Consider the following 24,334-nt stretch of genomic DNA (forward strand, 5'->3'; position numbering starts at 1 on the left):
TGTGGAGGGAGGGAAATTTTTTGATCTTTTTCCAACTTTTTCTTTTTTCAGTTTCATACTTCATCAATGAAATCAAACACTCGAAAATCAATTTCCTCAATTGATTATTACAAGTAACAAACAGACCCTTAAATTCTTTGCCTCGAGTAACATGAACAGCAGAGTTAACCAAAAGTGTAAAAAAAGAATCTAATTTCAAAATAATTGTGATTGCCAAAAGAATAGTCCCCATGAAATTAAAAGTTAGATGTAAATAGAATAATGGCTTTGAATGACCGGTTAAAAGTATCTTAGATCTCTGTTTCATTCATGACGAAAAATTGAGCTCAAAATTTCACATAACCTTTTTTTGTGAAGGGAAAATTTCACATAACTTACTGTCAAAGTTTTGGTGTTGAAATTGAGCACACCCTAATAAGGTAAAAAGTAGTATGCCTTGGCTAATGGGATTAAAACTAATTTTGATCGGTTCCTCTGCTTTTTTTTTTTTTTTTTTTTTGAACAGGTCGGTACATCTGTTGTCAACCTTTTTCTATTAGAAAACTTAGGTGTAAATATATATAAAAAACAAGACCGAGCAACTTTCCTACAAGAATAGTAGTTTTTGTGTTGCTCTGCATCACGGAAAATAAAATAGTGGATTATTTCTCAAATGGGCCTCAACTTTGTGATCAGCTTTCTGCCTGACCCCTTACTTTAGCAAAAATATCCATATGATTCCCTTTTCCCGTTATCTTTAACTTTCGATTACTCTCTCTCCTCCATCTCATTTTCTCTCTCTGCCACATCATCGACTTCACCGGCAGAGGTTGCCGGTCGGCGACTTTCAAACATAAAAAAAAATTCTCTCTCTCTAAAAAAAAGAAATATTTTTTTCTCTTTCTCTCTTTAGACCGGGTTCACCATGAACCAGATCTAGAGAGAGAAAGGGGAAAAAAATTTAGAGAGAGGAGTTTGAAGGTCGCCGGCCGGAAATTTGGCCGGACGACGACCCCTGCCGGTGAAGACGATGATGTGGCGTGCTCAAATGATGTGGCAGAGAGAGAAAATCAGATGGAGGAGAGAGAGTAACGAAAAGTTAAAGGAAACAGAAAAAAGGGGACCATATAGATATTTTTGTTAAAGTAGGAGTCAGACAGGAAGCTGGTCACAAAGTTGGAGCCATTTGGGAAATAACCCTAAAATAATATCACAAATTGATCTCGCCTACTGTATCCAATTTTTAACCGCATAACATTGTTTAAACCTACTAAATCTAATCTAAAAGATGTTACATTCAAGTGTAAGTGTGAATTTGTATATATAGATTGCATGATAACAAACGAGATTTTTTGAACAATAAAAGACTAATTTATATACGGTGACAATACTTTTTGTCATTTTTTGTTCTTTTTAAATTTCTCTACTAATCGGAACATTGTAGTTCTTGTTCAGTTGATAGAACATTTTTTCCATCCTAATGTAATAATATAGTAAATGATGAGTAATTTAAAGTTTAGGAGAAGTAGTGGAACAAAAAGTAAAGATTTGTTGGCGAGACAGTGAGTTTTGTTTGTCATTGTCAAGGAGTGTCATTGTCAAGGAGGCTAATAATAACTCACATTACAACAAAAAAGATGTCATTCTCCAACTGTCCAATTTGGACCCACCTTGCATGTTTGATGAAATTGAAAATTGACTTGACATTTTATAAATCAAATTTGTATGAAAGAGAAAGAGACCCGAATTCAGGGAAGAAAGGGGATCCTCAGTGCTTCACACGTTAATCAGTAGTCTGACTCATTCTAGTCTGACTCATCCTTTTCCAATTTTCTTTTATTTTTTGGGGCTAATTTTGTCGTAAGCACTGATGCATTAGCTGTGTTTGGAAGTCCTCCTCCTTCAAATTTAGCCACAAACCCTACCTACTTCTTTCTCACTTAAATTTCCTGCTTTCAATTCTCCAATGTTAGAACAAATATTCTATTTTCTTTTTGTTTTTGAAATAACAAAAATTCTAGTTCGAAGTAATTTTACTTGTCAAGGAACTAGTTTGGTTTAGTTTATATCAAACTTGGTTAGATTTTCGTGTAAAATCGGTGAACCCTTGTAACCTCTCTCATCCAAATCTAACAAATTCTTTCTTTCTCGCTCATTTTGCTTTATTATCTCTACGTTCCCTTTTATCTTCACTTGATTAATACTAACTTGTTCTTTTCTTAAATCTAAACGTTTTTCTTCTTGTCATTCCAAGCACAACTAACTTAACATGGAAAAAAACTAGTTGATAATTTGGTCAATTCGACAACCACTATTCCATCTAACACCGAAAACCCTAAATCAGGTGCATCAAATGCTTCTCTCATGTGGTTTCATGAGAGAAGCATCTCATGAAACCACAATAGATTAAAGCTCAAAATTATCTTCATATGTTATAAATGAGATTAAAGCTCAAGATTGAGAGAGTAGGAACATCACAAAGTTTCCCAACTATGTTATAAATATACAATTGATTCAAGCTCAAAATTTTCTACATATAGGAAATCTTGTAAAACAGAAACTACAGCTATGAAACATAAATGAGAAACTGTGGAAGTATTACATTATCCAAGTCAAGAGAAATTCATGCTAAAATATACTTAGAATATAAAGGGCTCCAATCCGCCGTGTCTAATTATCTTCTCTCCGTATCGAGGACTGAAGCGGTGGTGCCATAATAACATTCTGTTCACCAGTGAGTCGATCAGGGCTCGGCCCCGGACAATTCAATGTCTGACTTTTGGGTGGACTCGAGCTACTCTCCAGTAGTGAACTTCGGAGCGATTTGTCCTGAACAGATCCATCTTCTTGGGGCAAAGGAGACAACACAGACTGATCGTTCTCATTCATTTCTCTTAAGTAAAACTTATCTTCAACAATTTCGTAAAAATCCGCTGTTCGAACTTCTTGAGCAAGAGAACATGAACAACAAAAAAGCCAATAGGAACAGTCGGAAACCGCTGCATTACCAAAACAAAATTGAGTCCCTGGCAAGTTGAATCTTTTCCGCATTTGGATTCTCCAAAATCCTCCATAGAGTAAACCAAAAACACAAATTATGACTCCGGTTATACCTAATGCCCCTCTAACAGTTTCATTATCGATGTTTAGTGCAGCAAGGTTAAAAATCCAAAACGGGGCGAAACAGAATAAAAGAAAAGTAGCAATATGAACATACATATTTCCGAATCCTAGTCTCTCCATATTCCATCCGAAGACACAGAAACTGCAGAAAAATGAGAGATACGCCAAAGAAATATCATCCCAAAAATCAAATAAACCCCCTCTCCATTCGGGTGTGTTCTCAATTACCCTTTCATCTCCTCTTGACGCAAATGAGAACTTCTTCTGAAGTCTATTAGGCCTAACATGACTTAATTTATTACTAACGGTTAATGGAATCTCGCTTTGAGCTTCCTCATCTGATTCTGGTTCATACTCCTTTCCAAGAGGACTAAGAATGGTGTATAAACCGGCAATTGCAGGTGCAGCAATGGCAACTGAGATGCAAATGGCGACTCCTATTGGTGGCCGTTCCGATCTCCTGAACCCTAAGTTCAAACCACATAATGCATACTGAGCTAAACAGTTAATATGAAGTAGAATAACGACTACCATCATGTGTGCCCACTCGTGAGGTTTATACGTCCCATCTTTGCAGTAAATTTTTCTAAGTGCAGAAATATCTTCTGGGTTCCATCTAATTAAAAGTATAAGGTGGTAGAATCGTTTCGGGTGTTGATACAAACACATAAGAGTAAAAAGTGCATTAAGAATTTGATTATTGACTTCGAACCAAATGTTTCTTTGAGATTTTTCCGGTATGACATGATTTAGCATACCTGTCATGACCAAGAACAGTATAGCACCTGATATAGCAACAACAAGAATCCACATAAAAAGAGCCATATTCATCGGATTTCTGATCCATTCACTAAAAGCTTTCTTCAAGGTCTCCCAGTGAATTTTCCGAAACGAAACACTTAGACGTTCACGAAGACCATGACTCGAAGAAGAAGGAACTGAACGTGAAATGTCGTCCCTTTTCTTAGCAAAACACCGGATCTTGGCAGAAGGTGAAGCAAAATTTGGCAAAATTGAACTAAGTTTTTGAAATCCAACTATAATAGGCAGCATAGTTAACCTGTCCAGCAATAAACTACGAGGTTTTGTTTGATCCAATAGTTCCTTTTGAGACATTGAAACATTAAGAGGATTTCGATTCTTACCTTCAGAATCAACAGAAGTTGTTCCTGATTCTAATTCTTCATGAACTACTTCCTTCACATTTCCATTACCCATAGAAGCCATGTCTTCAGAATCGAATTTATGTTATCTGATTTCGTTGCTAGGAAATGCAATAACTGCAAAATCACGGCTCCGTCTCTACAAATTAAAGAAACTGATCAATGAATAACTGCATTTCACTGTTTCCAAGCACCCAGTACAACAAATCACTTCTAATTTGTCATATGCTGCAAATCCCAAAACAAGAGAGTTATATAAATCTTACTACCATATCAATTGAAATTGTACATGACCCTAAATATCAGAAGGCATTGTTAAAAATAACTAGATTTCGTCTCGGCTGATACAGTTGAAAATGAGCATCAAAACCTTGCCAAAATTTTATCAGACCTAATAGTGGACAGTGGAGACGAGAACTCAAAAAGATCCAACCTCTGTGGTCGATCTCAAAGAGTGAAATTGAATACATTTAAATCTCATTTTTTTAACCCTAATAGAATCATATAACATCGTAGCTTTTGAGCAATAACACTGAAGAAAAAAAAAGAAGACCCTTAAAGCAAGAAAGAATTAAAATGAAGATATCTGAACAACCCATGAATCAAAATGGAGATATCTGAACAACCCATGAATCAAAATGAAGAACGAAACCCTAAAATTGAACTCAGAAAGATAACTTACCTCTGTTTGAAAAGAGAATGTACTGAAGAGGATGAGACTCTTGATATAAATCCATGAAAAAGAAGCTTGGTGTGTCTGCAAAAACTCAAGGTCAGTGTGTCCAGAATACAGAAAGAGGTGAGATGTTTTCTAGGGTTTTTTTTTGGGTTCCCAGTGTTGAATTGAAGGAATCAATTAGCACAAACTTTTAACTAGACAAGATACCAGTGCATAGATAGGAGAGAACTTTTAAAAGTGGGCAAAGTAACAAACAGATAGGAGGACCTTCATAAGTAACCGTCAAGGGGAAGTTCCAGCCACGAGTAGTGAAGTTGGAGTTTGGATTTGGTTCACTAAACTATAACGTGGGTGAGAAAACAAAACCTCATTTACCATTTTATGACGTGAACACTAGTGAGAGTGCGTCTATAGGCGCACCCATATTGCTCTTGGGGCCTCCGCCTGTAGCCGCCCCCGTGCGGACCCAAAATTGCTCTTGGGGGTCTCAGAGTGCACCCCTTGACTTTTCTTCATTTCTTCTTCTTCTTTCTCTTTCTACTTTCCGTCTCTTCAAAAATCTTGCAAGAGAAACCCAGGGCTCTGGAGTTTGAAGATCCGATCTTGCTTTTGGATTTGAGACAGATTTGTTGTTCTTGTTTCGTTTTTTCTTCTTCTTTTCTACAACAAAAGAGTTTGATGTCTTTGATTTGTTTATTATGTCCTAGATATCTACAACAAAAGGGTTCTTCTACCTCTTTGTTGACTTAGATTTGCTTTATGTCTTACTTTTTGAGCTTGAAGGGTCCGAGACCCTCGAACGGTGCCATAGACAACCAATTAATGATGATTGAGAAACTCGCTAATATCTATACTCAAATAATAAGCCTAGCCGAGTCAGAAATTTTAAATAAGAGGCGCTAACCTAAAATAACACACAAACAAGTTTTTGCTTAGGACACAGACTATAATACGACGTGCTTCTACTCGAGAGAGGCCATTGCTAAACTCTATAAAGAAAGATTTCAGAGTTGATACAATTAAGAAGAGGCAAGTCAACAGTTGGTAGCCCAAGTGGTTCCAAGGTGTTGACATAAACTCCAGAAAGCCCTGGAGGTCCCAGGTTCGAATCCCAGAGAAGGTGGAATCTTTGGTTATTTGAATTGGGATTATTAGGGTGTAAATAATGTTGTTGGGCTTTAGGCCATGTCTTGTTGGGCTCTAGGCCCGGTTCTGTTAGTGTTTGAGTGAGCGGTTATCGAGCTTATCACATCTATGATGTATCAAGTGCCAAATGTAACGACATACGTAGATCGTAGTCGACTTCCAAAAAAAAAAAAAAAAAATTATGAAGAGTCAAAAACATTTTGGCCTTGCTTGCGTTAGAAACTTAAAGGAAAAAACCAAAAGAATGAGAGAAATGGAGATGCGGGGTATCGATCCCCGTACCTCTCGCATGCTAAGCGAGCTGTCACAGCCCACATGATTGGAGCACAAAACAGCAGCTAATAGGGCCGGACAGTAGCTACCCGAGAGCACCACAACAGCCCAGACAGCAGCTTCCTTAGCAGCCCAAACAGCACACATGGTCCGGGCTGCATTGTACATAGTTGGAGCATCTCTTTGGCCCAGCCCAAGGGGAATTCTAGAGATGGCATGGAGATATTTGAGAGATTTTTCTAGAGATACTTGGAGCCCAAGTAACCTAGAGATTTCCATAGCCATTAGATGGGTTACATGTGGGTAAATCCCAACCATCCATTGTATATAGGAACTAGTATAAATAGGGGATCACCCCCTCATTTGTAAAGCATCCAAGCAAGGATTCTAAGCAATAGTGTGAGAGTTGAGTGACTTGGGAAACGTGCCCAAAAGCCTTCTTGTATACAAAGAGTTCTTAGTAATAAAGATCAAAGTTCTCTTTAGTTGGTGCACACTTTTGAAGCTTATCTTTCTTGGGTCTTTGCCTACTTAGTCAAGGTTACTTAGGCATTTGGGAAACTTAAGGCTTAGACTTGTACTTAGGAGGAAGCTAAGTCAAGTGTCGCACGGTGCTAAAGTAGGAGCGAAAACTTTACCCCGTGACAGTTGGTATCAGAGCCACGTCGGAACTATGTCAAGCGAAGTGGAGAACGTTCCTCTGCCAGAGCCAAGGAAGGAAGGACGGTCCAAGACCAAGGGTGGTAAGTCTGCTAGAGAGAAGTCTGCAGAAAGGGACGCGTCCATAGAGGCAAGGTTGGAGCAACTAGAGACCAAGTTTGACATGTTGCTGGGACGTGTCGTGAAGGTTGAAGAAGCCTTTCCTGACCTCAGTGAAGAGGTAGAGAAGGTAATGGGTAGTCAGAATGAGGCTATAGCCAATCTTGAGAAGTCCGTAGAGACTACCGTGGAGGTACTCAAGAGGGAGATGGCAGCTATAGCCAGACCTTCCACTGCGGTCGAGAGGATGCATGCCCAGTTTGAGGAGTTCAAGACCCGGATTGCTTTACTAGAGAAAGCTGTGGCAAATAGTGAAGGACCCTCAACTAGGGAAGGACCTAGGGTTAAGGTGCCTGACCCTGAGAGCTTTACTGGAGCTAGGAATGCCAAAGAGGTTGACAACTTCATATGGCATATGGAGCAGTACTTCAAGGCTATCTATCTTGAGGACCCAGAATCCATGGTGAGCACAGCAGCCATGTACCTGAAGGGAGATGCCTTAACATGGTGGCGACGCAAATCAGGCGACGTCGAGAAGGGACTTTGCAGGATGGACTCTTGGGAAGACTTCAAAAAGGAATTCAAAGCGCAATTCTTCCCAGAGAATGTTGAGTATCGGGCCCGTGATAGGCTGATGAATCTCAAGCATACAGGTAGCATCACCGACTATGTTAAACAATTTAATGCCCTTATGCTTGATATAACCCACATGACCGACGAAGACCGACTTTACTTCTTTCTCCATGGTCTCAAACCCTGGGCTGCAACCGAGCTACGTAGAAGAGGGGTTGAAGACCTACCCACCGCCCTTTGTACTGTAGAGAAGCTTGATGACTATACATATAGGTCTGACCAAAGTGCCAAGACCAAACCATCTAAGGGCAACCAGGGCAAAAGTGGGGGAGAAAGCAAGCAATCACCGAGGGACACCCGTAGAGATGCCCCTAAGGAAGGTCAGAAGGGCCCGAGGGACTGGAAGGGCAAGTGGAAGACGACAGCCCGTCCAAAGAAATGCTTCCTGTGCGCAGGAGACCACATGTCCTATGAATGTCCCATGAGAGCTAAACTCAATTCTCTACTGACCGAACCTGATGAAAGCCAAGAAGAGCCACACATGGGTTCCATTAGTCTCAATGCTCTCAAGGGAACTCAACCCACCAAACTCAGGAAAGGAAGGAGCCTTATGTATGTTGACATCCTACTTGGTGGGAAAGCTACTAGGGCCATGACCGATTGTGGAGCCACAGATAACTTCATAGTCCCAGATGAGGCTAGAAGATTGGGACTTAAGTATGAAGGAGATGCGAGTAAGATGAAGGCAGTGAACTCGCCTCCTAAGACCGTGCATGGAGTAGCACGGAATGTACCACTAAAGATTGGCACCTGGAGTGGTACTGTGGACTTCATGGTAGCAGACATGGATGACTTCAAGGTTGTCCTTGGGTTGGATTTCATGGAGCATGCCAAAGCAACCATTAGCCCTTACTTGAATGTTGTCAGCATCCATGATGAGAAGTCACCATGTATGGTACCTGCCGTTCGAACAAAGGCAAAGGGAGGATCTCTTTCAGCTATACAGCTTAGCAGGGGACTTGCCAAAGGAGAAGAGACATTCCTTGCCACACTTAAAGAGGAACCTGATGGGGCAGAAGGACCAGTCCCTACTGAAGTTCAAGCAGTCCTTGAGGAGTACAAGGACATTATGCCAGATGAGCTGCCAAAGAAGCTTCCACCAAGGAGAGAGGTGGACCATGAGATCGAGTTGGAGCCGGGGTCCAAGCCGCCTGCCTTGACCCCTTACAGGATGGCACCTCCTGAGTTGGCAGAGCTGAGGAAGCAACTCAAGGAGTTACTTGATGCAGGATTCATCCAACCTTCCAAATCACCTTATGGGGCGCCAGTGCTCTTTCAGAAGAAACACGATGGGAGTCTACGTCTATGCATCGACTACCGAGCACTGAACAAGGTGACAGTAAAGAACAAATACCCTATCCCACAGGTGGAGGACTTGTTCGATCAATTAGGTGGTGCAAGGATCTTCTCAAAGCTAGACTTGAGGTCAGGCTACTATCAGGTACGAATAGCCGAAGGAGATGAGCCCAAGACCACTTGTGTCACCAGGTATGGAGCTTATGAATTTCTAGTTATGCCCTTTGGTTTAACAAATGCTCCTGCCACATTCTGCACCCTAATGAACAAGGTATTCCATCCTTACTTAGACAAATTCGTAGTTGTTTACCTTGATGATATAGTAATATATAGTCGTACCATGGAGGAGCACCTTAAACACCTACGAATTGTCTTTCAAGTACTAAGGGAGAACTCTCTCTATGTCAAAAGAGAGAAGTGTTCCTTTGCTTCCACCAAGGTTGCCTTCCTTGGTCATTGGATAGGAGAAGGGAAAATATGGATGGATCAGAAGAAAATACAAGCCATTCAAGGCTGGGAGGAGCCAACCAAAGTGACCCAACTAAGGTCCTTCTTGGGGCTTGTTAACTATTACCGGCGGTTTATCGAGGGATATTCCAAAAGAGCTGCCCCACTCACTGATCTTCTGAAGAAGAACCAAGCTTGGTTGTGGACTGATAAATGCCAAGCTGCCTTTGATGATCTAAAGCAAGCTGTTATGAAAGAGCCCGTACTTAGCTTGCCAGATCATACTAAACCTTATGAGGTTTATACAGATGCTTCTGACTTTGCTATTGGAGGTGTTCTTATGCAGGAGGGTCATCCTATTGCATATGAGAGTCGGAAGCTTAACAATACGGAGCGACGCTACACGGTCCAAGAGAAAGAGATGACAGCTGTGGTGCACTGCTTAAGGACATGGAGGCACTATCTTCTGGGCAACTTCTTCACAGTGTATACTGACAATGTTGCCACAAGCTACTTCCAGACCCAGAAGAAATTAAGTCCTAAGCAAGCAAGGTGGCAAGACTTTCTGGCTGAGTTTGACATGAAGATGGAATATAAGCCAGGCCGCACCAACCATGTTGCTGATGCACTAAGTCGAAAGGCAGAACTAGCATCCTCAAGGCTTTGTGCAATAGTCAGTCAACCCGATACTTTATACTTGGACCGGATACGAGAGGGACTTCAACATGACTCCCATGCACAAAAGCTAATGCAGGCCGCTCGTGAAAGGAGGACCAAGAAGTTCTGGGTAGATAATGGTCTTCTCTTTGCAAAAAGGAACAGACTTTATGTGCCAAAGTACGGGGATCTCCGTCGGACACTCCTAAGGGAATGTCATGATACCAGGTGGGCAGGACATCCAGGCCAGAGGAGGACTATGGCATTGCTCGAGCTGAGGTACTATTGGCCAAAGATGATGGAGGATGTGGAATCCTATGTGAGAACCTGCCTAATATGCCAACAGGATAAAGTGGAGCAGAAGAAGGCAGCAGGACTATTGGAGCCACTTCCTGTAGCAGAGAAGCCTTGGGCAAGTGTCTCTTTGGACTTCATTTCTGCCTTACCCAAAGTTGATGGGTTAGGTTCCATACTTGTGGTAGTTGACAGGTTCACCAAGTATGCTACCTTCATCGCTGCACCTACCGACTGCACTGCCGAACAAGCCGCAAGGTTATTTGTGAAGCATGTAGTCAAGTATTGGGGTATACCTGCCAACATTGTTAGTGATCGGGACCCAAGGTTCACTGGCAAATTTTGGACGGAGATATTCAAGTTACTTGGGTCGGAGCTATCTTTCTCTACGAGCTTCCATCCTCAGACAGATGGGCAGACGGAACGGGTCAATGCACTCTTAGAGCTATACTTAAGGCACTTCGTCACAGCCAACCAAAGGAATTGGGTGGAGCTCCTAGACATTGCCCAGTTTTGCTATAATCTGCAGAAGAGTGAATCAACTGGGCATAGTCCGTTTGAGTTGGCTATAGGCCAACAACCACTTACCCCACTTACTCTTGCAGGTGGGTATAAGGGTGCAAGCCCGGCAGCCTTCCAGGTTGCCAAAGGATGGCAAAAGGAGCTTGACGTTGCCAGATCTTACTTAGAAAAGGCCGCCAAGAAGATGAAGAAATATGCCGATCAAAAGAGGCGTCCATTGGAGTTTCAGGTTGGAGACTTGGTGATGCTCAAGTTCAACCAAAATCAGTTCAAGTCCCTTCGAAGGGTGCACAAGGGGCTGATCAGGAGGTATGAGGGACCATTCCCCATACTTAGGAAGGTCGGGAAGGCATCTTACAGGTTGGAACTTCCAACACATCTCAAAATCCATCCCGTCTTTCATGTAAGCTGCCTCAAGCCTTATCATGCAGATCCAGAAGATGCAACCAGAGGCCAGAGCAGCAGAGCACCTGTGACAATGACTACCTCCTTTGACAAAGAGGTAGAAAGTATCGAGTCCCATCGGCGGGTTTCCAGAGCAGGACGCGTCTATAAGGAGTACTTAGTGCGATGGAAGGGGCTACTAGACAGTGAAGCAAGCTGGGAGCATGAAGACACCTTATGGCAACATAGGGATCTTATCGCCAAGTACCATGAGGAGACCGCAACGAGGACGTCTGCGGCTTAAGTGGGGGAGAATGTCACAGCCCACATGATTGGAGCACAAAACAGCAGCTAATAGGGCCGGACAGTAGCTACCCGAGAGCACCACAACAGCCCAGACAGCAGCTTCCTTAGCAGCCCAAACAGCACACATGGTCCGGGCTGCATTGTACATAGTTGGAGCATCTCTTTGGCCCAGCCCAAGGGGAATTCTAGAGATGGCATGGAGATATTTTGAGAGATTTTTCTAGAGATACTTGGAGCCCAAGTAACCTAGAGATTTCCATAGCCATTAGATGGGTTACATGTGGGTAAATCCCAACCATCCATTGTATATAGGAACTAGTATAAATAGGGGATCACCCCCTCATTTGTAAAGCATCCAAGCAAGGATTCTAAGCAATAGTGTGAGAGTTGAGTGACTTGGGAAACGTGCCCAAAAGCCTTCTTGTATACAAAGAGTTCTTAGTAATAAAGATCAAAGTTCTCTTTAGTTGGTGCACACTTTTGAAGCTTATCTTTCTTGGGTCTTTGCCTACTTAGTCAAGGTTACTTAGGCATTTGGGAAACTTAAGGCTTAGACTTGTACTTAGGAGGAAGCTAAGTCAAGTGTCGCACGGTGCTAAAGTAGGAGCGAAAACTTTACCCCGTGACAGAGCGCTCTACCATCTGAGCTACATCCCCTTGTTGATTTCTTTTGCTCACGGAACGTAGATAAAACAGAATAAGAAGAAAAATAGTAGGAAACGAAAAATAAGCAGAAGAAGAATTCATGAATATGAAGCTCCAAACAATCAAACATAGATCCTTTTCACTTGCAGTTTTCTCCGGACTACTTTTCTATTTTTATCTTTTACTTCTTTCTTATATATTATTTATCCGAATTCTTTATTACACACACACACTAACTAAATTTGAGAGAGAGAGAGAAAGAAGAAATGTTTGTATCATTAACAGATAGAGTTGTTAAGGCAACAAACCTCCTTCTTGTTGGTCCTGATTTGAATATGAACTTGGGTATCTGTAATTCCATGAATACTAATCTCTGGTATCCCCCCAACATTCTATTTTTTTTTTATTGCTTACAAGATGTTCACTCATTTGTCTCAATGAAACTATAACTTTTCTTTTATGTCTTACTTGTATATATGATCACTAGGTTAACAAAAGATATGGTTAAAGCTTTGAAGAAACGTTTGAAGCATAGAAGCCCAAAAGTTCAAATTCTTGCTCTAACGGTATTTTTTTTTCTTTCTAAAGTTTCTCATTAATGTCTTCTTCAAATTGGGGTTTTTGAATTAATTGGCTATTTGGGTGTGATTTGTTTTAGCTTTTAGACACAATGATGAAGAACTGTGGCGATTATCTACACTTGCAATTAAGCGAAAGGAATATTATAAACTTGCTTATTAAGATTATAAGAAAGCAGGTAAACTTTCAGATGGTTTCTTCCAACATTTCCGAAAAAATAATTATTTTTGTTCCACGGGCGCGCACACACACGCACATATGGTTTTGTATTATTAGTTTTGCCGATCTCTTTCGGGTTTCATACATCACTACATTGTACTTTTACAGAGTGGGATTTTCTCTAAAAACCTCACAATCCATTAGAAAAGGAATATGGAGTTGTTTGATTAGTTGCCGTGACCTCTTTCCCCGTATATTGCATTATACTTTTACAATGTTGGGTTTTCTCGAAAACCCTCATAACCCATTAGAGTCGGAAAGAAAACTCTCTCTATTGAGTAATTTCGATGTTGTTATTCATTTGCTCTGTTAGTTTCTTTTTTTTGCTATTATGCTTCGTTGATGGTGATATTAAGACTATCAACAGATGAACACACAAGTGAGAGATAAAATTTTGATCTTAATAGAGACATGGAAAGAAGAATTTGGTGGACCTAAAGGAAAACGTCCTCAGTACTACTGGGCGTACCAACAACTAAGGGTAAGCACGGAAATGGTTCTATTTTATTTTATCCATCCTACAGATTATTGCCATTGGAGTCATTTATGTTCTTGTTTCGTTTAGTTATTTAATAAGATCCTCTGCCATTTACCCAGTTTTCTGTTTACCAGTAAAACCCATTTTCGAGTATTCTGATTTTGAAGGGTTTACATAGATGCAGCGATATTTATTAATTTGTCATCTCAGAATGATGTATTTGGGCAAATCATAGTTTTGTACATTTAACTATTGAACGGGTAGAGTTTTATTAATGGCAGAAAGCTGGAGTACAATTCCCAGAACGTCCACGTGATTCATCTACATCGCCCGTTAAACTTCTGACTGAAAAGGAAGAATCTGAGTCAGAGTCAGAAATATCCAGGAGTTCTTCTTCAACACAAGATGAAACAATAACATCTAGCTCTCAGAAAAAGGATGAACCATCTGCGTCTGAGGTAGAATGTCTAAGGTAGGTTATATTTGACTTGAATGTCCTCTCCTTACTCGTTTCTATTGTTACTGTTAATCCATTCTTCTTTTTGTCTGTGTCTTCTTGTTTTATGTTCGTAAGTTAGTCCTTAATATCTATGTGCATTGTATTATCAGTTTATCGGACATGGATTCCATTCGGAGTATTATGGAGCGCTTAGCTGATATGATGCAGAAAATGAACCCACAAGACTGTGAGGTATATGCCAACTATTATATTTCTGCATTTGTTTCCGTGGACACTATAGATTAAGCCATGTTGTCTACTAGTTACAATATATAACGTTTAAATACATTGTACTACACCTAGAGCTTAAGGCATGTGAACCTCATATTTCTCCCAAATTGACAAACAGTATAGCTTATTAGTACAAAATTTTCTTGACAATATATCATGCTGTTTCGATTATGATCTTGACTCATTTAGTTAATCTAAAAATTGAATTATGAGTTATATATATTTTCCTTGCAGACAATAAGAAGTGATGTGGTAGTCAATCTTGTCAAGCAATGTTATGCCAACCAGAAAAAGCTAGACCAGTTCCTGAGTGCAGATGGGTAAGCCTTCTAAACGTATTATGTATTAGTACATAATATCATAGGCGGCACCATCTTATATTCTCATCATTTGCATGTTTATAATGATAAAGCACTCTATTAGACTTCTCGTCTGCGATTTGCATCTACTTTTACGCTACTGGGGTTCCATGACCTGATTTTGATGCTCATTTTCTGATAAAACCGTGCAGTAACAGGGATTCCGAGCTCCTAAATCACGGGCTTCATTTAAATGACAGTCTAAGTAATGTGATTTCAAAACATGATGCTATAGCTTGTGGTAGATATGTTTCGATTGACGTCGGTAGCCCTAGCCCTAGAGCTACTGAAGTAAGGCGTGCAAGCCCCATAATAGATGAAGTCAGAGACTTGAGCCCAAGAGCAAATGAACTGAGAAACTCGAGCCCTAGAACAACTGAAGTGAGAAACTTGAGTCCAAGAACAACTGAAGTAAGAAACTGGGGATCAACAACAGCTGAAATTATAGACTTAAGTCCCAGACAGACAGAAGTGAAAGAATCATGTCCAAAATCAAATGCAACTCAAACTACACCCGTAGTGACCCAACCTGAGGAGGAGGGAGAAGAATTTGATCTTATGCAATTAGTTCCAAGGTTGGTCTGTTTCTTTGTTAGATGTGGGATCCTTCATATATTAATTCTTTTTTCGAGGAGTGTTAGAACCACTTAGAGTTTTACCCAATCTTACTCAACACATTAATGGTACGGAAAAATGATATATGACACTCTACACTCCCTACGTGACTCCATTGGTTATGTGGAATATAAGACAAAGGGTATTTTAGTCTCTTCACAAGTGTGCAAAGACTAAAATAACCCTTGTCCTATTAGGGAGGGTCACCAAGGGAATGAATCAGGGGTCCCTGTATCAGCATTATAATGGTACAATTTGTACCTTTGATTCTTAAATCATTGAGATTTCTGAAACCAATTGAAAGTATCTGGTCAGAAAGATGTCACATCAGCTTCGGAGTCAAACTCTGAGTAAGACGACTCTGGAGGATAGAAGAAGCATTTATAGTTTTTCTTAACTTCAATTTCTCTTCAATATATGCACGATTAAAGTTTCACATATTCATGTGCAGGTCAACAAGATCTAAACCTATTGTTTCTGAAAGTACATCTACTGGAATCAGGGAAGCTCCTAGTTTATCGGAGCACAGCAACAATATGGCCCAAACAACATCAATTGGCACAACGGCAGCAGCAAGCACAAATCCCTTTAATGCTTTGGTTCTGAGCAACACACCACCTCCCGTCAAGACTGCCAAGAAAGAAGAAGACATGATTGACCTTCTGAGCATCACTTTGTCAACCAACACAATCTCACCCAACTCTACTTTAATACCTCCATCACCCTATGGCCACAATCTGCAACATCTTCCCATGTCACCGACTATGTCACCTACCTTGAACGGATATTCTTACACCTCCCAGCCTTATTTAGATAACCAAGCCCAGATAGCGTACAACGAATACGTCACTCCTTGGGTCCATACCCAGTTTCATCCTCAGTCACAACCACCACCTCAATTTTCCTGTCCACAAACACCACAACCTTGGGCGGCAGCTCAAGTAACTGGCGGTCAGATTTCGTTGGCTATGGGTGCACCATATACGCCCATAATCCATCAGGTAAATGCTTCTTATATGCCTGTGCCTTCTGCCCAGCAAAACTACAGTATAGTCCCCTCAAATGGCAACAATGGTTCAGCTACATATGGAGAAGAACAAGCCATGTTGTTTATGAGAAATCCAAATCCTGCAATTCCACAGAAACAATTTGTTCCTTCTTATAGATTGTTTGAAGATCTGAATGTTCTCGGAAGTGCAGAAAGAAGGCTTAAGACGAACAACAATGGCTCGCCCTGTATGTTGGGTATGTCTAATCAAGCAATGGTATCTGGATTGAAATGAAAAATCCTTGATATTCCTTTTGATTTTTTTATTTTATTTTAACGATCTATCTTTCGGGAATAATGCCATGCAGAATAATCTGTAAGTTTTGTAAGCTGAGGTAATATTTTCTGATTCAAAATCTTCTTATATTCGTTAGTATTCTCTTCTATCCTTCACCAATGGTTCCAGCAAGAACATAGCTTATCTAACTTTAAATTGTAATGGCATAATCTAGCCGGGCTTAGCAGGCAATGGGCATTCAAGCGAGCTCGTTTCTGCTTACCGTCTACTAAATGTAAGACGGTGTTACTTAGGTTTTGGTGGTCTTCCAAAGCAATGTCAGACTAAGAGCAAGTCCAATGTGACTTTAAAATCTCACCTACGTACATAATTTTGACTTGGGAGTCCGGCATTGGATCTGAAAATGTCCAAGAGCTCTCAAAAGTGGGAGCCCGAACCCCTACATTGGACTTGCTCTAAGTGTCTTGCACGTGAAACTGGACAAAATAAACGAACTCATTCCAAATGTGAAAACTTCATTTTTATTTCAACTTTAGATACCTTAAAAGATAAGATCTATAATCATATGCCAAGCAATTTCTCAAAAAGAAATTCATTTTTATTTAGAGGGGTTGTTCAATTGTAATAATTGGATTATACACTTGTACATTTTGGATAAAGAGTGGAGCAATAATGTTAAAAGTTTGAGTGCATCTGAATTTTTATCTTCAATTGCCCACATCCTCCACTTAAATTGGTATTATGTGTACATGTATTACCAAAACCAACACACAACACACAACACAAGCATTTTCATCATTGACTTTAGCATACCCACCATAGAGTTGGATAGAATTGAATGATACAAGTTGAGAATTTTGAAGTACCATTTTCTGTTTTCTAGTATAAATTCACACTAGGAATCAATACTAAAACTCACTCTTCCTCTAGTCAACCTCATTCTCTCTTCTTTACATTTTTCTCACCTAACTAGAACTTCCATGGAACCTCATCAGCCTGATTCACCTTCCTTCAATGTTCAAAGGGTAGAAACTAAACTCATTAAACCTTCACAACCCACATCTTTAAACACCACTCTTTCTTTCTCGACCATCGATAACAATCCAAACCTTGAATTCATTTCTCATGTACTCTATGTATTTAAAGCTAAAGATGAGTTCTTAGTTCATGGGAGTGACAACTTGGAGGATCCAGCTTATATCATCCAAGAATCTCTCTCAAAACTCTTAGTTTATTACTATCCTTTAGCAGGCAAGCTCAAGAGGCATAAAGACGGACAACTTCGAATATGTTGCAGTGGAGAAGGTGTTCCTTTTGCAGTAGCAATAGCTAATTGTACCCTTTCTTCTGTTAACTATTTCACTAAAGTTGAAGTTGACACAGGCAAGTATTTACTACATGAAGAATCGTTTATTAACGACAAGGACGAAAAACACCCATTGCTCCTGCAAGTAACAAAGTTCTCATGTGGTGGTTTCACAATTGGCATGGGTATGTCTCATTCAGTATTCGATGGATTTGGAGCTGGTCAATTCATTCGAGCCATGACCGAGCTTGCTACCAACAAGATAGAGCCATCGGTTAAACCCGTTTGGGAAAGAGAGAGACTAATAGGAACAATGAACTCCGAAAAACCGACCATACCTTTTAGTGAATTACCCTTAGCCAAATCACCTTATTTACCTTCAACAGAACTACAACATGAATTTTTCGATGTGAGTAGTGAATCTATAAACAGACTCAAGATGAGTCTAATGAAAGAAATAAGAGAAAGTTATGACCATCAAGGTTTTAGTGAAAGCTTAACCACTCTAGAGGTTTTGAGTGCTTTTGTATGGAGATCTAGATTTAGAGCTTTAAGACTCATATTAGATTCATATACTAAACTTAGTATTGCTGTTGGAATAAGAAGGTTAGTAGTTCCACCATTGCCTGATGGGTATTATGGAAATGCCTTTGTTCCTGCACAAGTAATGGTGTTAGGTAAGGAACTTTGTGAAGGTCCACTGTCAAATGTTGTTAAGATGATCAAGGAAAGCAAGAAAAATTCTTCTAAGATGGAGTATATTTTGGATTGTCTAGGGTTTTTGGAGAGAGCTAACCAAAATGGAAAAAATTTTGATCAACCTAGTGGAGCAACAATGGTGTTAACAGATTGGAGACAATTAGGACTGTCTGACCTAATTGATTTTGGGTGGAAACAACCAGTGAATATGACACTATTGCCTTCTAATCTATTGCATTTTGTAGATATTTGTATGTTCTTGCCTCCATGTAACTTGGATCCTTCTACAAAAGGTGGGGTTAGGGTTTTTGTTTGTCTACCAATAGTTGCCATGATCAAGTTCAAGGAAGAAATGGATGCCCTTAAGCTAGATAATTTTAAGCTTTGACTATTACTACTTTGAGTGTGATATTTTAGGGAATAAGTCCACTAAATGTTAGAATTTCAGAGTTTATATGCATATTATTCCAAATCTATAAAATGTTTATATTAGATTATATTTCATCCAAAAAATTAAAAGAATGACATAATATTGATTGAAATTGACACAAGGGAGAAAAACATTACTGAGTCTTTATACTCTGCACATAGCTTGGGAAAGCATCTGAACTGAAGCCAATGCGAACAAAAGAAATTAAGAAACTTTACACATTCACAATAGCTAAAAGATCATCATCGCCTTCGTATCTAACTAATCATCGGAGATTTCTTGTTGTTAGTCTCGTTGAGAATTGCCCTTGTGATTTCGACACTCAAATGTGGATTCTTTTTAGCATATTCATCATATCCAGTCGAGAAAACTATAGCTTGTTTGTGTTCCACTATATAACGGATAACAGCTTCCTTCAATAACATATCTGAACAATGATCCGATAACTCTAAAACTTCAAGTGCATTTGATGTATTCATTGATTTTATCATTGCCCAACTGCAAAACTTGTGCAAAAATGGGATTTCATACTTATCTGCTGCTCTCATTAAGGCGTAAGCATTGTTTTGGACAGTCTGGGGAGCCAAGTATCCAGTATAGAGAAACTCCAAAAAACACTTAAGCTGTTCATGGTTGAATTCAGGGAGAGACAGAGACATGGTTCCATTTGGTGCATAAACATGCTCCTCTAACTGAAGCATGTCCCTTAGTAATTTTGATCTTGTTGCCTGCATTTTTACAACAACAACAACAAAATAATCATTTTCCGAGTTCGGGTAGGTAATTTAAATCATTGAAAATCCTCAAACCAATGAATTGAATAATGCGAGTTCGGATAGCAATATATATATACTAACCAATATAACTTTGTGGGCACGTATTGAAGGTCCATTGCTAGGCTTAATTTCAATATCAGAGTGAAATCCATCTTCAAAAGCAACTTTCATATCACGTTGAAAACCAAACAGTTCCTGTGTTGTTAGTACAAATAATAAAATGTTAAGAATCAAAACTAAAGAAAACTAAGACAGGGTATTCTTTTTCTTCTACTCATTAAACATGGCTCAAAGGGTATTCCTAGGTTTACATTGTCATATCACATTTAGTAATAGGAAGCAGTATTTTAGCCCTTTCCAAGATTCAAGATTCAAGAAACTAAACCCTAATCATCAAAAATAACAAAAGTAGTATAAAATTCAATACAAATTTTTTACAAGTAGAACAGAAGAAGCACTAATTTGACATAAAGGTGCTTACATTATAAAACAGGTGTAAACTTCCCATGACTTGCTGATTGATTCTTGCTCTTGCTGATGAATTCTTGCTCTTGCTGATGAATTCTTGCTCTTGCTGATGAATTCTTCCTCTATAGAGTAGAGGAGAGAGAAAGAGAGAAAAGAGAGACAGAAGAGAGGAGAGATAAAGAACGACAGAGAAGGAAGGGAGGAAGGATAGAGAGAGAGGTTTCCAAAATTCTATCAGTTTCTACTTCCTTTTTTCCTATTTCAAGCTCGTGGTACTTCAGGTGGATTAGCGAGGGAACGAGGGATTTTAGAAATTCGAGTTCTTTAAATCACAAACTGGGGCTTCCCATCAAAAGAGGGCTTCCCAAATGAAAATTTTGATGGAACACCCAAAAAAAATGGGCCCAAATCCCACTTTTAGCCCAGCCCGAAATTTCAACTAAAAAAAAACCCAAAATCTCTAAATGTCTATAGATCAAGCCCAAATACGGATCTCGAAGCACCTTTTCCCATCTCTAGGATACATCTTATTTTCATATTTCCACCTTTACCTTTTCATATATATAACCACTGGATATTTCCCGTGCCTTCGACACTAATAATGTTATTGGACTAATTCAATTCAATTTTTTCAGAGTCTCAATCTGATTTTTTTCCTCCGAAGTGAAATAGTCATTCCAAGATGTTTCCATGGTTGTTCCATTATTACAATATAATAGATTACAAAATAGTTGTTGATGATTATAAATATTATTTGTTCTAAGGTTATAGTTATATAAAAATGAGTGATTTAGGAAAGAAGATGTAACGTTCCATGTTTTTCAGTTAAATATAGAAGACTAAGGTTAGACGAGTTGGAGCGTCCAGCGGAACTCGTGAGTTTTAGGATTCGTTTCGCATATTTGGGTTGAACTAGAACACTCATCGGACATATCTCGAGGAATCGGGAATTTCGGCTGGACTTATTTGATATTCGGAAGTCATTTAGACTTCGATCAGAAGTTAATAGTATTTACCATGATCAATAAGTGTAGAGCCGGTTTGGGTTGGAAAGTTTTGAAAATATTATTTATTTATTTTCGTGTAAGAAAAAAAAAATGAGTTTTACCATTAAAAGAAATGAATAATGGGTTTAGTGTTAACTAACATATTTAGTTGAAAGTTGTTGACTAATCTAAGGTGTAATTTGAAAAAGTCAAAAGGGTTTGAATAAAGGATGAATAAATTCTTTAACCTTGCTGCATGGAGGCACGTGGATCGAAAATTAGTTTCCAAATGCGATTGATTTATGATGAAATTGGCTTATATTAATAGTTTAATGCATCCCACTTTTCTAAGGTATAAAGGATAAAGACAAACCTTCTTTAGTATAAGAGAGAATGAGAAGCAGTCGGTGGTTTTAATGGCAGATTAATGGTTTGAGCTTTTTTCATCGATTTCTTGGCGTCCGGTTCTAGGAATCTTATGAAATTTGTTCAAGGTAATTCCAATCGACTTGTTCTACATATCTATCCATTTAGAATTTTCAATTTCGTCCAAATTTGATGGTTTTATGGATAGTTATATCGATAACTGTATAGTTATGTTAATTTCATTTGGGTTCAAAATTTGGAGCTATTTAGACGATTATTATTCAATTTCTTTGAATGATTTGTGTTCAGAAACATATTTAAGAGATTGTAGACTATTTTCGAGTGTCTAAATATAGACGGGATGCTGCCGGATTATTTTAGTGCTCGAATTTCATATCTGGACCAGTTTTAAAATGAATTACAATATAAAGAATTACTTGAACTTTGTCATATTTTATACGAATGGACAATTGGAGTTATAAATTTATATTGTGGAATTCAATATATGATTTGTCAGCTTATGAAGACTCTAAAATGAAAAATAAAGTTTATGGGAAGTTGGTTGGTTGGTTCGTATGCATTTTCGATATTCAGGAGACATAGGTATGAAGTAAGAGATCGATCGAAATTGGGTTATATTTGAACTCTTCCAGAGTTGACGAGATTGCTTTTATGTTTTAAGTTTTCATTGTTTTTTTTTAATTATTGTTTTGTTGTACGAACCTTATGTTTCTATTCGGTTTTTGGTTATTCTTCCTTATCCCAGAGTATGCGAATGAGGAAGAATTAGGTCGTCTGGTTAGCGGGAGGTCTTTGGTGATGCAAGGACTGAGGTAGGGGTTCTGAATCCTTTATCCAGAATGGTTTTATAGATAACGAATATGCTATATTCTATAGTTATATATGCGCCATTATAACTAGAGTTTAGGTAGCATGAAACTCGATTTATGTGATGAACTGAAATATGCTTGAAATATTTTCGAACTGATTTTACGATGATTGTGAACTACTAGGATTTTGTTGTATGTACCTGACTGCGGATTATGTCAACCTACGGGCATGTAGCCATTGAGGGTAGGTGACATGTGAACATGGGTGTGACCCGTGTGAGACCGGTGAGGTGGGCGACACTAGTCATGAGACCCGTGGGAGTAGAGTGCTTCACTTGCTGGCCATTGGTGCTCGTGCCTCTAGTTCGAGGCTCAGGGACGTACACCTGACCGCTCGCCTGAGAGGTGACATTGATTGGGAATCCCTCTGCTTCGTGCGATATGGCTCTTGGTTGTTCCACTTCCGTGTTTGATAAGAAAATGAATCAAATGAGAATATGATTTTGATATACGAATAAAACTGATTTTTAAAGATCGCATAAGATGCATGACAAGGTACCGAAGAGAATGAGGCTCAGGTCCTTCCATGGTAATTGGGGGACGACTCTTTTGTTCGAACTTGGTGATAAAAAACGTATTTAGATACTTAAGGTATATATATATCATGAGGTAAACTCTTTAATGATTGCGGAGTCCCTTAATGGGAGAAGGGTTTACCGTCTAGGGGAAAATCTCTTTCGCGAGGAGACGTTAGTGCATTAGCTAGTGCCTAAATGGGCCGGTACTATCTAACGCACTCTAGGTTTAATTTGCATTATTACTCTGAGTTGGGCTTCATTTAGAATTTTGACCCGAATTTTGGGCTTTACAATTTTCATCTCTTTCCAAATCCCTTCCCTTTGAAAATAATCCTTCTCTTAATATAATAATTACAAATATAAGTAAAAAGAAAATTTTAAGCAATTGATAAGTTCAAAAAAAAAGAAGAAGCAATTGATAAGTTTAGCGACGACCTCATCCTTCACTAAGGGTCTGTTTGATACGTGTGAAAATAAGGTGGGAAAGTCGTTTTCGTAAGAAAATACCATTTTCCACTGTTCGGTTGGGACAAAATGATGTGAAAACCTAATTCCGATGGTAAAAAAAGATAGGAAAATGGTAAAATCGATTTCTCACTTACTGTTCAATAACACGCTCTCTCTCCTCCCAACTATCTCATCACGCAACTCCCTCTACTCTCTCACATCTCCATCACTGAATCAACTCTCTCTCTCTCTAATCCCAAATTGAAAACACAAATCTTGCAAAACCTAAACCCAAATTGAAGCTTGATGAAATTGGTTGAGGCTTGATGATATCGGTTGAGGGTTGATGAAGTTTGGAGTTAAAACATATTTCTCTGCAAATATTTATAAAATATGATCAAACTTACCTTGAGTAGTTCCAAATTCAGGAACAAAGCAAGAATATGATCATACTTAACTTGAGTGTTTGAGGAAGAAACTGAATCTATTGTTGTTAAAACTTCCCAAACCATTTACTAATAATTATAAACCATTCCTAGCCTCAAGCCATGAATCCAGTGGAGCATAATAGAAACTAGTTGGACAAAAACAACTCCCCAATAGATCCATTGATTTGTGTAAATCGATTAGGTTCAAGCAATCGAAGAAGATGAGAAGATATTATAGGCTGAAGCAACTCGATTAGGTCAGATTTGATCATGAAACTTTAATTTTAGGAAGAACCATGGAAAGAGGGTGATGGTGCTCGACTTGGTGATTTGGTTAGATTTAGGGCTTTCTAAAGGCACATGGATTTATTGCAGTTGGCGCCTTCTTCATATGTAAAAGAAGGGTGCCTGTAGGTAATATGGCGTGGTGCCTTTAGATATTCCTATC

At 39.1% G+C, this 24,334-nt stretch overlaps 4 protein-coding genes across 6 annotated transcripts; 2 read left to right on the top strand and 2 right to left on the bottom strand.

The window, feature by feature from the left end:
* Positions 1 to 2,461: 2,461 nt before the first annotated feature.
* Positions 2,462 to 5,297, bottom strand: LOC147568559 (uncharacterized). Of its 3 annotated transcripts, XM_086654971.1 has the most exons (3): positions 4,948 to 5,187; positions 4,248 to 4,404; positions 2,462 to 4,162 (listed from the first exon to the last, which is right to left on the bottom strand). In XM_086654971.1, exon 3 carries the CDS (start codon positions 4,153 to 4,155, stop codon positions 2,650 to 2,652), a length of 1,506 nt encoding a protein of 501 aa, XP_086511097.1. In that variant the 5' UTR covers positions 4,156 to 4,162; positions 4,248 to 4,404; positions 4,948 to 5,187; the 3' UTR covers positions 2,462 to 2,649. The 3 variants fall into 3 exon arrangements, with proteins under 3 accessions (XP_086511097.1, XP_086511095.1, XP_086511096.1); XM_086654969.1 differs by having other exon boundaries at positions 2,462 to 4,404; positions 4,948 to 5,297; XM_086654970.1 differs by having other exon boundaries at positions 2,462 to 4,493; positions 4,948 to 5,293.
* A 534-nt stretch (positions 5,298 to 5,831) lies between these two features.
* On the top strand, positions 5,832 to 16,707 carry LOC147568560 (TOM1-like protein 6). Its single transcript, XM_086654972.1, has 11 exons — positions 5,832 to 5,919; positions 6,320 to 6,390; positions 12,291 to 12,682; positions 12,794 to 12,872; positions 12,965 to 13,063; positions 13,472 to 13,585; positions 13,864 to 14,054; positions 14,192 to 14,273; positions 14,547 to 14,632; positions 14,824 to 15,246; positions 15,738 to 16,707. Exons 3-11 carry the CDS (start codon positions 12,573 to 12,575, stop codon positions 16,567 to 16,569), a joined length of 2,016 nt encoding a protein of 671 aa, XP_086511098.1. The 5' UTR covers positions 5,832 to 5,919; positions 6,320 to 6,390; positions 12,291 to 12,572; the 3' UTR covers positions 16,570 to 16,707.
* An 845-nt stretch (positions 16,708 to 17,552) lies between these two features.
* On the top strand, positions 17,553 to 19,074 carry LOC147568561 (tetrahydroanabasine acetyltransferase-like). The gene has a single exon (XM_086654973.1). It carries the CDS (start codon positions 17,553 to 17,555, stop codon positions 18,963 to 18,965), a length of 1,413 nt encoding a protein of 470 aa, XP_086511099.1. The 3' UTR covers positions 18,966 to 19,074.
* Positions 19,075 to 19,090: 16 nt separating this feature from the next.
* LOC147568562 (BTB/POZ domain-containing protein At3g56230-like) lies at positions 19,091 to 20,601 on the bottom strand. The gene is made up of 3 exons (XM_086654975.1): positions 20,265 to 20,601; positions 19,865 to 19,978; positions 19,091 to 19,735 (listed from the first exon to the last, which is right to left on the bottom strand). Exons 1-3 carry the CDS (start codon positions 20,289 to 20,291, stop codon positions 19,265 to 19,267), a joined length of 612 nt encoding a protein of 203 aa, XP_086511101.1. The 5' UTR covers positions 20,292 to 20,601; the 3' UTR covers positions 19,091 to 19,264.
* Between the last annotated feature and the right edge of the window lie 3,733 nt (positions 20,602 to 24,334).

The sequence above is a fragment of the Eschscholzia californica genome, unplaced genomic scaffold (assembly GCF_041429995.1).
Source record: "Eschscholzia californica isolate CP2 unplaced genomic scaffold, dmEscCali1.0.p SCAF_1, whole genome shotgun sequence".
NCBI lineage: Eukaryota > Viridiplantae > Streptophyta > Magnoliopsida > Ranunculales > Papaveraceae > Eschscholzia > Eschscholzia californica.